Source organism: Ursus maritimus, unplaced genomic scaffold (assembly GCF_017311325.1).
Source record: "Ursus maritimus isolate PB19 unplaced genomic scaffold, ASM1731132v1 scaffold_5, whole genome shotgun sequence".
NCBI classification, from domain to species: Eukaryota; Metazoa; Chordata; class Mammalia; order Carnivora; family Ursidae; genus Ursus; species Ursus maritimus.
Genome location: NW_024426663.1, coordinates 60537161 through 60555636, shown reverse-complemented (window position 1 = coordinate 60555636; position 18476 = coordinate 60537161). Strand labels below are relative to the sequence as shown.

Genomic DNA, 18476 nt, shown 5'->3' with positions numbered 1-18476 from the left:
CACGGAACACTACATCAAAAACTAAGGATATACTGTATGGTGACTAACATAACATAATAAAAAATTAAAAAAAAAAAAAAGATGGAGCTAGTAGACGGGCTAAGGATCCAGGGGTTCCTTGAGCCCCTGGCCATTATCCTTGGGCCTCCACAGATCTCCTTTAGCTATGTAATTCTCAGGAACTCACAATGACGGAGGCAGTATAAAATAGCAGCTGAGCTGGCTGGACAAAGCTGGGTCTGCGCGGGCCTGGCTATGGCGCCCACCAGCTGTGTGAATGGATAATTTACTGAACCTCTCCAACTCTCAGTCCCCTTAGGTCTAGAGTTAATACCATCAATTTTAGGGGACTCATGGCAAGAATTCAACGAGATGACATATAAAGATGTCTTCTGTGATCCCCGGGATGCTAATAATCAGCAGCTACAATTCACATGTCTCACAGAGGCCGAGAAGGTCAAGAATAGCTCCCACAGGGGCGCCTGGGTGGCTCAGTAGTTAAGCATCTGCCTTCGGCTCGGGGCGTGATCCCGGAGTTCTGGGATCGAGCCCTGCATCAGGCTTCTCCGCACTCTTCCTCTCCCACTCCCCCTGCTTGTGTTCCCTCTCTTGCTGGCTGTCTCTCTCTGTGTGTCAAATAAATAAATAAAATCTTAAAAAAAAAAAAAAAGAATAGCTCCCACATATTCAGCATCCTCCCCAGAAGCCCATCAAAAATCTACCCCCTTGGAGAGCACTCCCTGGAGAGTGCCAGCTGACCTGAGTGCTGAAAGGCAACCAGACATGAGACCCCGCTGATGTGGGTAAAGGTATTCCTGCAGAGGGTGTGGGATGGACAAGGAAGCTAGGTGGTGGGTGACCTGAGCGCTGAAAGGCAACCAGACATGAGACCCCGCTGATGTGGGTAAAGGTATTCCTGCAGAGGGTGTGGGATGGACAAGGAAGCTAGGTGGTGGGTAGCTTAGTACAAACTTAATACTTAGTATAGGCAAGGAGGCCCAGGAGAGGGCGCCATGCAAGACCTCAAAGACCACACACAGGAGGAATTTGGGTTTAGCAGTTAAAGTTAAGCTTTGTGATCAGGAACTGATGTAAACAGAGATGTGCTTAAGACCACACGGAGAATGATTTTAAAGAGTGAGCTGGAGATACACGACAAGTCAGAATGTTATTTCAATAATCCAGTTGAGAAGTAAGTGACCATGAGGCTGGAGTCCGGGCCTCCAAGTAAAGAAGACACAAGACAGGTAGAACCCACGGGCCTTAGGATTCTGACTTGGGCTGCCAGTGGACGGAGGTGCTCTCTGCTCAGGCAAGGAGCAAGGGAGGAGGGTAAACATTTCAAAAGGCAATGAGGATTTTAGTTTGGAATATGTGACTTTTGAGGAGCCCACAGAACACCGAAGTAGAGATGCCCCAAAGGCATTTGCCTTCACTGGTTGGAAGCTTTGGCTATAAGCCTTGATAGGAAACACAGGTGTGGATGTCATCCATGTTCATGTGATGGAAATGGCTGGGCTCACCTGCAGAAGGTGCTTAGGGAAAACTACGTAAGGGAATCCTGGGGAATAACTCCCTTCCACCCTCCCTGCCTCTCCAGGACATGCAAGGATCTGTTAACTGAATGTACAAGGTCAATGCTTGGGTGTGGCTCCCTCCTCCTAACAACCATTCTCACAGCTACAGTGTGAACATGTCTTGCAGGGGCCCTCAGGGGCCTTCTCTCACTGGCTTCATGGCTTGGCTTGGTCCATGACCTGACTAAGGCAGGAATAAGAAGTCTACACTCCTTCCCATTGGCTCACCAGACTCCTCAGTGGCAGAACTCTAGGCCTTGACTAGCCGACTACAGAGGGCCTCTTTCTCCTACACACCATGATTCCCAGGCTTGTGCCTCCAGGGTCCCCATGGGTGAGTGACATCCAAAGTCTAATGGGCTCTAACTGAATCCCTGGGTTTACTGGCCTCTAACAGTCCCCCAAACCCAATATATCCTCTTCTAAGCAAACTGAGGCAATCAGGTGAAAGGGGCCTGTTTAAAAAAAAAAAAATGAGAGCCGAAAGCTGAAAAGAGAAGCAATAGAGATCAGTGCCTCAGAATTCAAAGGAAGGAGAGTATCAGGAACACTGGGACAATCAATGTGCCAAAGGAAATTATGCCTGAAACCCGACCACTGGCTTTAGCAGCTGAGTGGCCACTGGTGACCTGGCAGGGACAGGATCGGTGGATGGTGGGCAAAGAGGCCAGACTCTGCGTGTTCAGGAGGACCTGGGAAGCAAGGAAGTGCAGAGCATGTGGATGACTGTTCGGCAGCCTAGCTAAGTTAGGCTAACCAAGAGATGCATCAGCAGCAGAGACCTGAAGGGCCTTGGATCCTGAGGGAGGTGTTTGTAAGGTGAGTAAGAACCCACGGTGTGTGTGAGCTCAGGGGGAAGAACCAAGTGGGGTGGGCCAAGAATGAACAGGGCAGAGACCATAACTGAGGACACACAGGACACAGGGCAGTGAGTCCAGAGATCAGCCTTCGTCATAAAGAAATCAGACGGTGTGGGGACAGAAGCAGGTCTGGAAGCAGATCTGAGCAGCGCTCTGGGGGGCAGAGGCTAAGGGGTCCTGAGCAGTAGCCTCGGCTTTCTCTGAGTGGGGAGAGGAGAAGGTATGGGAAGGAAGAGTAGGGGCTGAGAGGAGGTGGCTGTCATGGGAATGGGGGGGACTGGTACCACCTGGAAACCCAAGAGAGTATCATCACCAGCAGTGATGGTGTGCCTGAGGGTGAAGACCACCAGATGGTGGTGGCTCCAATCCATAGTAGGGTCCAGACGCCATAGTAGACACACATCCATTGGATGAGCAAAGCCTGGAGTGGTAAGGTACCTGGAAGTTGCCCTTTGGAAATCGTGTCCGGGTCCAGCTTGTATGTGTCCTGAAGTCTCATCAGGGCCTTGGCAGCTCCCATCTCGTCCTCTTCAGTGGGGAAGAACTGCCGCTGCACAGAGAGGTTGGCAATAAAACCTTCCAAATGAGAGTGAAAACAACAGGTTACCCTGATCCAAGGTCACAATTCCACCTGGGACCAGAAAGGTACCCAGTGGAGGGTTTCTGCCTAGTGCAATCTCCCTGCCCCTTCCCTCAAGGCGGTTTCCCCTTCCTTCAGGAAGCCCTCCCCGATGGCTCCAGTCCATGAAGATCTCTCTTTTCTTCCTCCTCACTGTACGAACTGCCTGTACTGCTCATTTGGAATTGACCAAAGATGTCCCCACAAACTGGTTAACATGTGGGAGTCTGAGAGTCTTGGCTCCAAAGCACTCAGATCTGGTGGAGACAGAAGGAACAGTGAACAGAAACAGTAATTGAAAAGGACACAGGAGAAGACTCAGGGAGAATCTGTTGATCACTTGATGGAAAATGAACCACATGGAAAACCTTGATCCAGGATCACTGGGAGGGGGGGGGGGCAGATAAACAGACCTCCAGCCCATGTTCCAGGTCAAGGAGCCCAAGGGATAGAGGTGGTCAACTCAGGGAACCTAGCTAGCCACTCATTACTGACCACTGGCCCTTATCATCCAGAAAGGTGATGATGACTATCGTGGAGTGATTTGGTGCTTGCTCTCTAGGGACTCCCACAGCTCAGACCTGCCATGAGCTCAAAGGCATGAGCCCCCCGAATGTAGCACTCAAGACCACCGCCTGGAAGCTAGGACAGCCCCTGACCACAGAAGTACCCAAGGAGGCTGTTCTGGGACTCCAAGCCCTAGCTCTTAAGCAAGATATGCACCTCTTATGATCTCAGGACTCCAGGTGGAAGCCAGACCCTCCCAAGCTGATTTAGGAGTTTCAGTGCTGCCTGTGAGCTAAGAATTGGGAGGGGAACCCCAAGGCCCTTCCTTCCCCGGCCTCTTCCTCAGGGCAGCAGTACCCACGGCCACCTACTCTCAGGACCTCAGGCTCAAACACCCACTTCTAACCATGCCTGGGGACCCAGGGATCAAGAAGCTGTAATCCTGCCTTCCCGGTGGCTGCACAGTCAGGGATTCTAGGAGTCTGGAATTCAGGAAAAAGAAAACATGCCCCCAGAAAAAGCCACACCGTCAGCACGTCCCCCTCATTTCAGAGGCAAGAACTCTCAAGTAAGAGGTGAAAACAACCTTTTGCTCTCTGGGCCTGTCCTGTCTGCCTTCTGGTAATTATAAGGTTTTCTACAAGAACCAGATGCTGCCAGTGGGGGTGGGGTGTGGAGAGCAAGACTAGGGAGCGGAAGGTCATCCCGGCAGGCTTATTCTACCACAGTGCCGGCAGAACAACTAGTTCTGAGCTACAGCCCCAGGCTGGAAGACAGGGGGCTGGGAAAGGCAGCCATGGCTTCTGGAGGCAGTGAGCTCACTGGGCACAGCTCCAGCCTGGCTGAACTCACCAATCCCTCCCCAGAGGCCACCCTGCCCCCAGCCAAGCCCAGCCCAGTCTGGCCACATGGGCTGAACTGCCTCAGCCAGAGACAACCAGTCTGAGGTTAATCAGCACTCCCGACTCAGGGAGAAGAGGCCGGGAGTCCAGGAGGCTGAGCCCAGGGCTGGCTGGAGTCAGGAGGGCCCACCTCCATGCCTGCCCCACCACCTCCTGCTGAGAGGAAAATGTTAGAGCATAAAAAATACCAGCGCATTAAAAGACACCAAGCACACTTAAAGCTTTAAAAAAGTTCATACTCCGACCTGCAAATACCATTTCTAGGAATTTAAACTAAGAAAATAATCAGAGAGGGCGCCTGGGTGGCTCAGTCGGTTAAGCATCTGCCTTCCACTCAGGTCATGATCCCGGGGTCCTGGGATCCAGCTGGCTTCAGGCTCCCTGCTCAGCAGGAAGCCTGCTTCTCCCTCTCCCTCTGCCCCCAGCTCCCTGCCCCTGCCCCTGCTCCTGCACTAGCTCGCTCATTCTCTCTCTCTCTCTCAATAAAATCTTAAAAAAATAATTTTTTTAAAAGAATTTTAAGAAAAGAAAATAATCAGAGGTAGGCACAAAGATGTAATGCACGATTGCTGATAATTTGGAAACAATCCCACATCCACTAACTTGACCAGTTTTATACTACATCCGTTTGACTTATTTCTGTGTAGCCATTAAAATCATTTCACATAACATTTAATGGACATTTAAAGAAGCTGGAAAATACAGGAAATCACTGTATGCTTATGGTACAAATCTGCCTACAGATACGTTTTATTTCTAAAAGGTATGAATGGGAATGGATTTAGATGAGACCCATAATCCCCAGTACGCTGGCCCCATAACCCAGCCCACTTGACTCACTTTTTTTTTTTTTTTTTTGACTCACTTTTTTTAATTCATTTGGTCCCTCAAAGCAAGTGAGTTTGCATTCCCTGGACTATATGAATGGGTCCATTTCTACTTTTAATGTAAATACAAGTGTAGGAAGACTGGAATTTTAATAGTGCTTATCACTAGACAACTGGGTTAAGAATTCCAATTTTCTTACATCATTTTGTTTTCTAACTTTTCTACAAAAACACAGTACTTTTATTTTATTTTTTTAAAGATTTTATTTATTTATTTGACAGAGAGATAGAGACAGCCAGCGAGAGAGGGAACACAAGCAGGGGGAGTGGGAGAGGAAGAAGCAGGCTCCCAGCGGAAGAGCCTGATGTGGGGCTCGATCCCAGGACTCTGCAATCACGCCCTGAGCTGAAGGCAGACACTTAACAACTGAGCCACCCAGGCACCCCAAAAAACACAGTACTTTTTTAAAAAGGGAATAAAAACACTAGGAAAAGGCAAGAACTGATTACTACATATTAAAAGTAAGGACAGCCAACTGCTAGGTGCCCAGAGAGAAGGGAGATGGCTACAGGCCTGGCAGGGTGCATATCCACACACTGCACACGCCCACTAACAGCCACAGACCCAGGACAGGCTCAGAGGCACACTCCCCAGGCACAAGCACACGGACACACTGGCTCCCCAAGCACCTGCTCACCGTTCCTCACCTGCGGCCGAGTCCTGCAGGACAAGGTCCTCCAGCGCAGGCCAGTCTGTGTTCAGCCGCTTCACCAGTTTATAGGCATTCACGGGGTGGGCCAGGTAACCTTCAGGGTCAGCAGCTGACTTGCTGGTCAAGGCTTCCATTTTGTTGGCCCAGCTGTGGAAACAGAGGAAAAGGAAGACTTAACACACCCACTCACACAGGTCTTGACCTGTGGTAATTTCAGTGGTGAGATTCAGGACCCTTTTCTATCGAGAGGCAATATAAAATGAATACAGCAATTCCCCACTGACACTTGCAGTCCCTTAATCTAGAGAAGAGTGGGAGCCCCAATGTATGCAAAAAGGCTGTTAAGTAGAGAAAAGCAGGGAGGACTTAGCCCGTGTGCTGAGCCACTAGGAGGACTGGCATGAAGTAACCTCTAGGCCAGCTCCTCGCTGCTCTCTCAAGGGCTTCCTCTTATGGGCACCCTGGATGGGTTCTGGGGGGTGGGGGTGGGACCTTGGGACATCAGATACCTCTTAATCTTGGAGAGCTTGGCTTCCTCCACAAGGATGTACTCCTTCAAAGACTGCACCAGGTCCTTCTCTGCATAAATTAGGTCGGTCATGTGCCCTGCAGGGAAAGAGAAAAGGGCCAGAAAGAAATGGATGAGGGACATCCACCACCCTTCCTTGAGGCACAGAACACCAGTACAGAGGCAAGTCCTCGGGGCCACCCGCATGGCATGTCAACTCTCTTGGGATCATGGGGACTTGGGAGTTAAAGGGGGCCTAGGTACTCACATGGTCCTGGCCCCCAGCTCCAGTAAGACAGAGGTGGGGGCTCCAAGGGGAAGGTGAGATGAGAGCACTGGGAGTGCCTTAAGGAAGAAGCCCCAAATCTCATTCTCCTACTGGCACCCAGCTGGGTCATGGCATCAGGGAATGGACATCCTGCGGGCTTCTTTGCTCAGAACCACTCTCTGGCCCTGGACAAAGATGGTTAGAAAGGCCAGGGGGGCCAGGAGCAGCCTGCGCTTCTCAGGGAGGAGATCCAGTTGAGAGACCTGGCTCCCAGCAAGGACATTCAGGTCATCAGGGCCTCAGAAGGGGAAATGGCAGCTCCGCAAGCCCCACTTTCCCCAGAACTGGTCAAAAACAGTGAGTGAGCCATCCCACCTTGAGTGAGAACAGGATTCAGGTGGTGACATTCCCCGGCACTTGAGCCAAGGATTGCTCAGGGAGAAGACAGTCCTGTTGGCACATACCAATAGAAGTGAAGAATTCAGCCTGCACACAGCCCAGGACACCAAACCAGGCCACCAGCAATGTGGACACCCAGCGTTTCATGGTCACAGAGAACAGTGTCTGCAAGGCATTCAGTGACAGCCACTGGATCAACAGGTGAAAAAAGCAACTTAGGTGAAGAGATACATACACATGTGCATGCCAAAACCCCGACCAAGGACACAGAAACTAAGGATATTCTGCACCAGCAGTGGAAAGAGGCCAGGGTGTGCAACCAGTGATGTGTGCTCAATTCTGGCCCCTGCTCTGGGAGGCCATGTGCCCCTGGGAGAGCCCCTGCCCTCCAGATTCCCGGTAACTACTAGCAACATGGAAAGGCTGAGTGGTGCGGGAGACAGTCCCCTCTGCTTCTAACAGCCAGTCCAATATACGGGCCCAACCCTTCTCATTTCACAGACTGCTTATTTCATTTCTGTCTTTCTTTCCAACATGTGTGTCAGGACAGTGCCAGGTGCTGGGGACCCCCAGGTTACATGTAGCTTCTGCCTACGAGAACACTGAAAGTACAGGAGAAACAATGACATAAAGAGAACCTGACACAATAGGCCCCAGGGAACTCACCCCCAAAATGAGGTGTACAGCAGCTGGCTGGCCAGAAGGGGGATCAAACTGCCCCCGCCATCTGTACCTGGCCACAGCAAAGGCAGCATGGGGAGCAGGCACTTGGGGCAGGCACTGCTCTTCCTGTCTGCCACCTCACCAGACACCGTCCTCACTGGCAAGTCACCATTCGCAAATATTTGCTGAAGATCCACATAGGCTAGTCACTGAGTTAGGTACTTGGAATACAAAAATCAATCCGCCATTCAAGGCCAAAACCCTGGGATGTGCTGGACTGCTGACATGGATGCCAGACCAGCTTCTGGCTTCTCGTCAGCCTAGAAATAGCCAGCCTCAGCTGTGAAGGCAGCAGGCACAACCTGGGACAAGCCCCACTGGCAGTGGACCTAAGTACATAAGGGAAGCTTTGGACATGGTCTCCCAGCTCAGCCATGCAGCCCAGCACACACCTGAGCCCCAGCTCTACCAGTCCCTTCTCTTCCTGCTTGACGTCAGCCAAGTCCCAGTGGAAATATACTAAGAGCAAACAAGAAAAATGAAGAAAATACAAATGCTTCTCCCCAAAATGTAAGCCTTACCTGACAGAATTCCAAGTCTCAGGTAATGCCAGTCCAGCAGCGTTTTGCTTGCCCTGGTTGATCAGACACACAGTCATGGCTACCACTCCTCGCCTCAGAAGAAATTCCAACCCACTGTGGTGCCAGGTTAGGCTCAGAGAAGCCCAACCACAAGGCCCACCCCCAAACAGGTCCCTCTCTCAGAAAGAGGAGAGAATAAGCGAATGGCTGCATTCGTTAATGCCCCTGCCAGATGTCTGCAGAGCCATCAGCATGCCCATCAATGCCCTAAGTGTTGGAGGCCGAGATGCATAGAGCAAGATCTTTTGGGCCAGAACCTGCTGCAGGGCACGGAGTATCAGGCTAAGGGATGGATTATGCAGTTAGGGCAGCAGAGGAAAGCAAGTCACTGAGAGAAGGTGAGGAGGCCATCAGCCCCAAGGTGGAGTGCAGGTCCACCCTGTCCCAGCCACAGGTCTGCTCCCAGGCCTCACATCTTCTGCACCTCCAGCCCAGGATTCCTGAGGGCCTCTCTTCTTACTTACATAAGGCACCTCTACAGGGAGTAATGTCTGTTCCTTACACCTCAAGAGGCTTAACTAACTCAGGAAAGCACCTTCTACATGTGAAAAGGAAACTAAAATCCAGGGCCAAGAGGTTGTACCTGTGGACAGTGAGGGACCAGCCAACTGCCTGTCAGGCTGGGATGGTGGGAGAGCAGGGCCCTGGCAAGAGCTCAGACCAGGCACAGGTGGAAGTAGGGGAGCCCAGCGCTTCTCCCCTGCTGTGTCACTGGCTGCAGTGGCATACTTCTTCAGAGACGGGGTAACAAGTTCAATGGAGGGAGACACCTCTCTGCTCCTCTCAAATCCTCCTGGTGATACTGTCCAGGGCTCATGCCTTACAGCACTCAGGAAAAGCAGCCAGGTTCCTTCACTACATGAACACCAGCTGTCATTTCTCTGGAATGCACTATCTGGCTCAGACTAAGCCCATCCACGAATACCAGCCCTGAGGCAGAGCCCCAAAGAATCACAGATGGGGTTCTGGGAAATGGCTTGCCAAGAGCCTGCAAAGTCCTGCTCTGATGGGGGGAGGGGAAGATTACTCCACTGGTCAGAGAGCTAGGTACCCCCAAGCAACCCCTAGACTGCCGCCTCAGGCAGAGATGCCCTACGGTCCCAACATTTCCCTGGATCCTGACCCTGAACACTAAAGGCTTTGTATAAGAAGTTATCTAATGAGGGTCAGGTTGGGAAGAGGCAGCATCCAAGAGGGACTGTCCCACAGTGTCGGAAAGGCCGAGCCAAGCCCCCACTTGCCTTTCCCCCAATCTGATCTCATACCTATACCCAGAGCTTGCTTAGGACAGAGTAGGTGGGAATGTGTGTGCATGCCTGGTGCCCCCCCCCCAGAGTGTCCAGTGCTGCCACAAGCCCTTCTAGGAAACCTCAGAAATCCATGCTGAATAGACCTGGAAATGGGCAACGTCAAATCTCCTTTTATGAAAAACGAAACACTGAGTGGCACCAAGCCTGAGGAGAAAACCAACACTGAGTTTTATCTGCGCTGCATCCCAAGTTTAGAACAATGTCTGACCCATACCAGGCATCCACCAAATAATGCTTCACCAAAGACTTGTTCAAGTTAGAAACAACAAAAGAAAATTTTACATTTTTCCACACAATCAATTGTTACGGATTGTTAAGAATGGACACTGTATGCATATTAAGTCCCAAGTTTGGACCCCTACAGGGAGGTTCTCCAAAGCCCACCAACACCCCAGTGACAATGATTCACTCACCAGGTGACCAGCACTGTTTCTAAGTACAGGCAAATTCCAAGACATACAATCAGAGGCCCCAACAAGCCTGCTCTTTGGAAAGGACATTTACAATCTGGCCAAACGGCCATGAAAAGAGGTTTCCAGCTGCAAACCAGCAGCGTCCTTAGCTTCTCCCCTTACCTCATCAGGCACGAACTTCTGCCAAGCTCCCAGCTGCAACCCAAATGCAACAGCTTGAAATTTAACAATGTATTTAACAGCCTAGAGACAGAACATGAGTTTGCTGAGTACAAGCAGGTCTTGCCTGGCACTAATAAAGAAGTTGCCTGCCTTCTGGGAAGGAACAAAAACCTGTCTGAAAAGGGCTCCCCCCAGTGGCCCTGCCTCCCAGCGGTGTGGCCAACTCTGGACCGCCAAAGCCACAAGGACTTGTGAGTTGTGGAGGCCCCGGAACTTAGGCACGTGGATGTCCATTCAGGCCCAGAAAGCTGACCCCCCAGGAGGATGGAAGGCACCCTACTCTCCTTACCTGATGTCAGGCCTCAGTCATCACCCTGGTCTGAGCCACCCCCAGTTCCCTCCTGCAGACATCCTGTCCCCTGCCTGCACGGGTCTCTCCTCTCATCTAGCATCCCCCCTACCTCTGCCCTACAAAGCAGCCAGCATGGCTTACTATGGCTCCTAGTTTGGTTTCTCTCTCCACTGCCCTCGGGATCAAGTCCAAACTCCTTAGCCCCAAGGGCCTTGGTGACTCTGCATGGCATGGCCCTATGGCCTCCTCCACCCCTATCTCGTGACTCTAGGTTTCCCAGCTTCAAATGCTACCTCACATGGAAAAATATTCTTCACTGAGGACTTTCTTCACTGAAACCTCGATGCGCACCTGTATCCATCCTTATACTTCTCTATCAGGTATAAGAACATGTTGATTTGTATTTCCCACTTGGGTACCATCAAAACCACAGCGTCTCCTGCTTCCGTAGCTAGGCAGTGAAGGAGCAGAGAAGGCTGTAAAAATCAACATGCAAAGTCCGAATTGGACTTTCAGTCAGAGTCTTGGCAGAGGCTTGGCAATCTAAGTGAGACTAACTCCTAAGAAGGGACTACACATGAGGACAAAGTCCACTAAGCAATCTACGGGATGCCTCCGATGTCCCACCTCACAGACTCTTGGCCTCACCAGTCTCCTGGGCCCTGGCTCTCTTGCCGGGCCTCAGATTCTGGGGGGGAGTGTGTGCAGGCCCCATATCTCTGGCTCCTCCCGCTACTTCCAAAGTCCACAGAAGTACCACACTGGCCTCCCCAGTGGCTGCTGGAGGACTCTGGTTGTGCAACCAAGGAGCAAGAGGGAGCTAACTCCCATGAGGCAACTCTGATCAATGAAGACAGAAGACAGGAGGTCGGCAGATAAATTCCCTCACCAGGCCTCCGCTGACAAGCTGTTCTGTGGCCTCGAGTTTCTGTAGAGCTCACCCAGTGATATCCTGCATGGCAGCTCCTGGCCAGCTTAGTAAAGCACCACCTTGTGCCTTCCATCCTTCTCTCCCTCAGGCTTCTTTTCCCTTACCCCTGCTGCCCTGCACCTTCCAATAAAGCATGAAGCACCACCTCGGGCTCTGCTTTTTTGGAAACTAGGCTAACCACTATTTGTATTTCCAAAAATCTTTCATTTCACCATCTAATCCTCACCAAAACCTTGTAAACTAGATAATCATCTCCACTTCAGATATAGCAGCTAGATAAGTGAGGCTGAGAGTTTCCTGCGTACCTGACATGCTACCACAAATCAGTGGCAGAGCTGAGACTCAAACCCAAAACACACTTTCCATTAGATACTGCAACCATTCCATCCCTCTCAGTAACACCTACTGTCTTACAGCACGAGGGTCTCCCACAAGGAGCCACTTTGACCTAGGAGAGCAGGCCTGCCCAGGTGAAGAGCTTTATCATGGTTCATAAATCAGCTGCATGACATACCCACCAAAATGTGGACAGCAACATGGGGCCTCGAGTTCAGGTGAGCAGTCACTCCTGCCTCAGACATCACAGCCCTCAGAAATGACCACACAGCCCCGCTCAGGGAAAGGCAGTACTGTCTAGTCAGGGATCAGACAACCCCAACTTCATTCTCAGCTCCACCATCACTTCCTGGCTTCGTGACTTTACACAAGTTCTAAGTCTGTTTCCCGTCTATATCATGGTGATAACATGAGGACCTACATCTCACAGGGTTGTTGTGAGGACTGAATGAGATGGCAATTATCAGTGGGCAGCCCACCATCAAGCACAGCTTATACCAGACACCAGCACCGAGGGTACTGGAAGAACATCAGTAGACCTTAAGCGGCCAGCTGCCTGGCTAATCCCTGGCAAAGAAGACAGTCTAGTCTAGGGGATAGTGAAGATGAAAATGAGGCAGATATTGGGCAATCTCCACATTCCACGAGGGCCAAAAGAAATGCAGCATTACTTTAGGGAAGAGGAGAGTCAGACATAATGCAGCACACTGACCATCAGGGAATGACCCCGGAAGAGGTCAAACAGTGGCTCTAAAGCTCATCAAGGAAAGAAAGCTCCCCAGCAAAAGGCAGAGGACTGGACTAATACTCCAGTATCTCTTGTATTTCTATACCTCTGACCTACTGGTTCTGAGTTCCTACAAATACCAGGCCTCAGGATCTTGGCCACACCCTGGTCCTTGGGAGTGCCAGGTACAAAGCAGGCTATATACTCTAGCAAGCACTTCCTGAAAGGTCTAGAGCAGGTACTGGCCTGTGAACAGGCTCAGACAGACGATCCAATCTGAGCTGGAGAACTCACTCTCCAAATACTTAATCCTCTGCCCGGCAACGACAACACTTAAACAAAAACTCTTCTAGGGTTCCAAGAAGTCTAGTCCAGACTTTTCATTACCCTCCACCCCTTCTGAGAATAAAAACTATATCCTTCAGTCCACATCCCCAGCAACAACCCCAGAGACCACAGGAGCCACTATGCCCCACACTGTAAAACAGGCTGATGTCCCACTCTGGGGCACTTCAAAAGTCCAAACTGCTAGATTCAAGCAATCTCAGTTTAACTCTCGGTCTAGCATTCTGTCGAGGCTTGCACGTGCCTGCATCACAGCATTTCCTGCCAATGACCATCTGCATAAAATTAAACTCTTGACAGATCCCAAGAGCCAGGGACACACCCACCAGCCCAATATACACTATCAGCCAGCGTGGCCACAAATCGGCCAAGGTCTTGCATCCAGCCTCAGAACCTCCCATGGACGTGGGAGGGCAGAGTAAAAAGCGAGGCTCTGTCAGGAAATGAGTACACCCCAGATTCCCTCACCCTAGTCATTCCTCAGGGCTGCACCCACACAGTCTCTCCTTCTGATGAGTATTCACACTCTGAGCTCCTCCTCTGCCACATGGCCAGCTGCCAGCCTGAAGCAGCAATCTTGGGGAGATTATGAGCTACCCACGGGCAAGGATAGTGTCACCACCACCTCCTTCTCCTCCTCCTCCTCTCCCTCCTAATTCCACCCCGAGGCACACTGCAAGCAGAAGCCAGGCACAGGGGAGGTACTCAGGGAATGAACAGAGACCAGCTGTGTACAGGCTAAAGCAGTGGCTAAGGAAGCACTCTCCCAGGCACCCCATTTCAGAGCCTCCTCCTGGGTAAAAGGGCCTATTGCAAGTCACAGGCAATGCCTAGTTGCCATCAGGTCTGCCTGCTGAGCTCTCAGTGAACGAGGGTGGCCCAACATGACAGCATCTCTGGGATAAGGCCCCCAGCCAACTCACTCCATCCTTGCTACGTGGCCTCCTTGGCTGGGCCACACAGTGGACATACTTGGCCATCTGAGAATAAAAAAGCCCTTGAAGAAGAGGATTCAAAGCACACTCCTGCGAGTGTGTTGAAGTGAATAGAAGAAGCTGGGCTCTGAGCCCCGGAACCACAGTGACAGACTGCACCCTAGACACTTCAGGGGCAGTGTAAGCACAGGCCAAAGGAAATCTCGGTTCATTTAACAGAGAACTAAATCACGGAACCTGTTGTTCCAGCTGTGATACAGGGTGAGAAGCAGCAGCGGCAGCTTACAAAAACATTCTACAAATTTTTAGGTGGAAAGCGGATCTTGGTAAAATCTGGGACATGTGAGAATGCCCTCATCTACAAAATGATGTCCCCCAACCCTTGCTCTCAGAACCAGGACTCCTGCAAGGGGGTGAGGCTGTCAAGCCTCAGCTCACATTAAGAAGCACAAGCCTTAGGTGTCCCTCCACAGCAGAAGACACCAGCCTCAGTCTTGGGAGGCACACGAATGTTCTACACCATCTTAAAGATATCACATTAGAATACAAGGCCAGGGGCCCAACTGTCCCGAAGTAGGAAGTGCCCTGATCCACGCTCACGCAGAGCAGCATCCACACGTGGGGCACAGTACCAGGCACTGTCCTCTCACTTGAAACTCTTGTGGGTTGGGTTCATGGGCAGCTATCCCCTTAAATGTCCCTTCTTCATCACCTTGCCTCTACTGGAGTGGGACTGCTCCCACTCACACGCACTGTTCCTCTGTCCAGGTTACTCTTTATTCAGCCTTCCTCTGACCATTCCAGTTCACAGATGACTTCCTCCAGGAAGCCCTCTGGCCTGAAGCATCCTGTCCTCTACCAAGGAGCCACAGCCGGGTACTCTCTCCCAGCACAGCACTCACCACACTGTTTTGGACCTGGACTTTGCCAGTCTTCAATCCGTCTGCCTCACTGGGCTAGCAACTCCTTGCAGTTTCTGACACACTGAAGGGTCCGTTTGTTGAATTAGTTAACTAGTTACCACAGGTCTGCGCAGCTGCTGAGGAAAAACAAGCACGGTGGAAAGTGATGTCTAGAGGGGGAAAAAACTTTCTCGACCAACAGCCCGTTTCACGAGCACCAAGCTGGACCCCGCCGCGCCAAGGCCAGAGACTCCCAGCCTTTTGGAGGGAGGAAGGCGGACCTCGCTAACATTAAGCGGCCCCCAGGGGCCCCGGGCGACGGCCCCGCCTCCGCCTCCAACCTCTGGCCGCCCTCGGGGCCGGGCCGCCCGTTCCCGTTCCCGGGGAGCCTGACGAGGCTGGGCGGCCAAGTTCCCCGCCCCGCCCGACCCGGAGCGACGCGGACGCCTAGGGACCGGCAGGAAGGGCGCCGCTGACCTCACCACCCTGAGCTCGGGGAGGGCACGCAGGCGGCGGGACAGGAACCCAGACGCGAGGAGAAGCGGGGCGGAGGGCTCGGGGCTGCGGCCCGGACTGCGCGACCCCCGGGCGCAGGCAGCACGCACGGCCCGCCGACCCCGGCCCGCTCACCAGCCCAGCGGCGGCCCCGGCGGCCGAGCGGGCGGGCCCCGCTCACCTGGACACGCGCCGCTCCCGGCGTTTCCAGAACCTCCCGCGGCGGCGCCCCGCCCGCTCGGTGCCTCCTCCCCGGGCGGCTCCGCCTCCCGCCGTGGCCGGGCCCCGCCCGCTTGAGCCGTCGCCACGTCCCCACCTCCCGCCCCCCCGGCCGGCCCCCGCCCTGGCTCCGCGCCCTGACAGCCTCGGCCGGGGGTCGCCCCCGCCAGCGACCCCAGGGGAGGTCCGGGCTGCCGTGCGCGCCGGGGTCGGGCGCCGGGAGCGGGCTGGGGGCCGGGCGGGAGCCGCTCTCCGCGCCCTTCATGCCGCCGGCTGCTCGCCGCACGTACGCCGCGCCCGCCTCCCCTCGCCCCGCTCCACCTGCGGGACTCGGCCCTCCCTCCTTCTCAGGCCCCGGGCTGCTGCCGAAGGGCCGGCCACCCGATTCCCGCGCGGGTGCGGCGGGGAGCGCCCTTGCCCGCGTGCTGACTCCCCCGGCCTCCGCTCCTGCCCATCTCTTCAGGGGTCCTGCTGGGCGCACGGGGTCTTGCTGCCTCTCTCCATCATCACCACCCCCGGGTTACAGGGAGAGCGGGGGCGGGGGGGGGGGCAACCCGGGCCGGGAACCAGGGTATCTGTGGAGTGGACAGACCAGTGGAGAAGACCTTGAAGAAGACGAGAGACCTGGGGTCCCCCCACAGGACCAGGCTCCCCGTAGGGATTCTGCCTGTCCCCAGCTCCTGTGTCAGGCACTCCTCCTGGTGACGTATGTGTGGGTGATGGGTTGATGAGGAGGGGACCAATCAAAGACTGAGGTGGGGGGTGGCATAATGGGGCCAACTCTTGGTTTGCCCAAGCCTTTTCATTCAACAGGGACCAAAAACAGTGGACACCTCATTTACCTAGGCCGGTGTGTGAGGGAATGAAGGCCGGGATGCTGCAAAATCCCAGCGTGAGTTGGAGGAGGCCCTGGCGGCCAAGCAGGTTCCCACGCCTGCTCTGTGAACCTTCCCGGTCATGAATGAGGGGAAACACGGTCTGAGAATCTCATCAGGGAGCTAGCCCAGAGTGGGAGGTGCCCGCCTCCGCCCAGGCTGTGTGGGGATATTCCCTATGGCACTCTGTCCAGGCTGGCGGCCCAGCCGTGGGGAAGGCACTAGCACACACATAGAACGACACACTGCCACATAAAATCAGGAACAAGCCACTGTTCCGGCCCGCGTCAGCCACCAGCTCAACTAAAACCAAACAGAAACCTTCCTGCATCGGCTACATCCTGTTATGCCACAGGAGCCTCCCTCTGTCTGCCCAGATTTCCCGACCTCTCCCCGTCTCGGGAGCTTGCCCTGTGGATCACCTCTTCTCTCTCCTGAAGATTCAACCTCCCCCTCTCAAGTGGATCCTTCCCTTGACCTATAAATACGTTTAAGCCTCTAGTGGAAACAAAAACCTCATTGGACTCCACCAACTACTGCAATGTCTTCCTCCTTTTTGACCCCAGCAAAATTCCCGGAAAGAATGGTTGTCAGTCCTTGTCCTCATTTCTCCTAGCCCTCAGGCTTCTACAGTGGACTTTCTGGTGTCCTCACAACACCAAACCAGGTCTGGAGCTTCCGTGTCTCAAAATCCAATAGCCTCTCTTCAGTTCTCCTCTGCCAAAGCCCCCAGCAGCATTTGACTCTCCAGCAGTGTTTGACCACTGCCTCCCTGGAACACTCATTTTCCTTGGTTTCCATCGCCCTCTCTTCCCACCACTTGCCCCAGCTTCTTCCCTCCCAGTACATCCTCCCCTCCCCCACTCCTCCTTAATCAGTAAAGTTTGAGGGCCCCTCAAAGCCCAGGCCTACACGCCCTACTCTCTGATTTCTTCCTTTACACAGATGGTTCATGTATTTCTCTACACTTGCCCTAACTCCCAAGCTCCAGATTCATATGACTACCTGCTGAGTCTACAACTCCAATTGAGTGTCCACAGCACTTCATCGACAACATGCCCACCACTGAATTCATGGTCTTTCCCCTTCTCCTCTCCTTCCAACCCCCTGCTTCAGTGAAGGAGCCACCCTCCATCAGGTACCTAACCAGAAGCCTGGGAATCACACCCAGCATCTCCCTCTGCCTTGCCCCCAGACCCTGTCTTTCCAGATGCCATGTCCATTCACTTTTACCACCTAAATCTCTCTCCAGTCCATGCACACTGTAGCTATGGTAGTCTCCCATATATCTGAACCCATCGCTCCCAGCTTAGTAAACCACATTATTCTTAGGAAAAATCCTAAAGGTGGTCTGTAAGGCCCCATATGATTTGGGCCCTGCTCACTTCCCTAGTCATGCTTGACCTTCTTCCCACCCCTCTGACCATTCTCCCTCCCCAGCACACTCTCAGGCCTTTGCACATGCTTTTATTTTTGTCTAGAAAATCTTCCCTCCTCCCCAATTAAATCCTTCACGTCCCCTTAGAGGGACTTTTTTCATGTCCCTGGCCAGATCAAAACCTCCTTTAACGGCCTCTCATGGCCTACGTGCTTTGTAACACTTGCCACAGTTGATATAGTTGAGTGATTGCTTGATTGGTGTCTGCCTCCTCCACCTGCCTGGACCCCCAGGAGTACATTAACTGTGTATTTTTGCCCATGATCATATCCCCGGCTCTAATCACAGAACTGGGCCCAATAGATACTTGCTGACTACATGAAGGGATGGGTGTCTCTTCAATGCTTGCTCCACTGCACACCAGTAGCCAAAGGCCTGGAGAAGTCCTTCACAGGCCCTCAGAGTCCTGCACCCCACTCATTCCTTAGTGCCTGCATCTTCTCTTCTGTCTCACAAGGATACTTGCCATTGAATTTAAGGCCACCTCGGTAATCAAGATGATCTCATCTTATGATCCGTCAGTTAATTACATCTGTAAAGTCTCTCTTTCCA

At 52.9% G+C, this 18476-nt stretch overlaps 1 protein-coding gene across 9 annotated transcripts in view; it reads right to left on the bottom strand.

Moving 5' to 3' along the window:
* Window positions 1–15668, bottom strand: part of P4HA2 (prolyl 4-hydroxylase subunit alpha 2) — a 37319-nt gene extending 21651 nt beyond the window's left edge. For 3 of the 9 annotated variants that reach the window (XM_008691642.2, XM_040622489.1, XM_008691643.2), the window contains exons 1-5: window positions 14898–15034; window positions 7246–7369; window positions 6515–6611; window positions 6001–6152; window positions 2876–3013 (exon numbers count right to left, since the gene is read on the bottom strand). In XM_008691642.2, coding sequence (XP_008689864.1) covers window positions 2876–3013; window positions 6001–6152; window positions 6515–6611; window positions 7246–7327 — 469 coding nt within the window. In that variant the 5' untranslated portion in view covers window positions 7328–7369; window positions 14898–15034. Of the gene's footprint in view, window positions 1–2875; window positions 3014–6000; window positions 6153–6514; window positions 6612–7245; window positions 7370–14897; window positions 15035–15374; window positions 15394–15573 lie in introns of those variants that run through there. The other 6 variants (XR_005832535.1, XR_005832536.1, XM_040622487.1 and 3 more) reach the window with 5 other exon arrangements.
* Between the last annotated feature and the right edge of the window lie 2808 nt (window positions 15669–18476).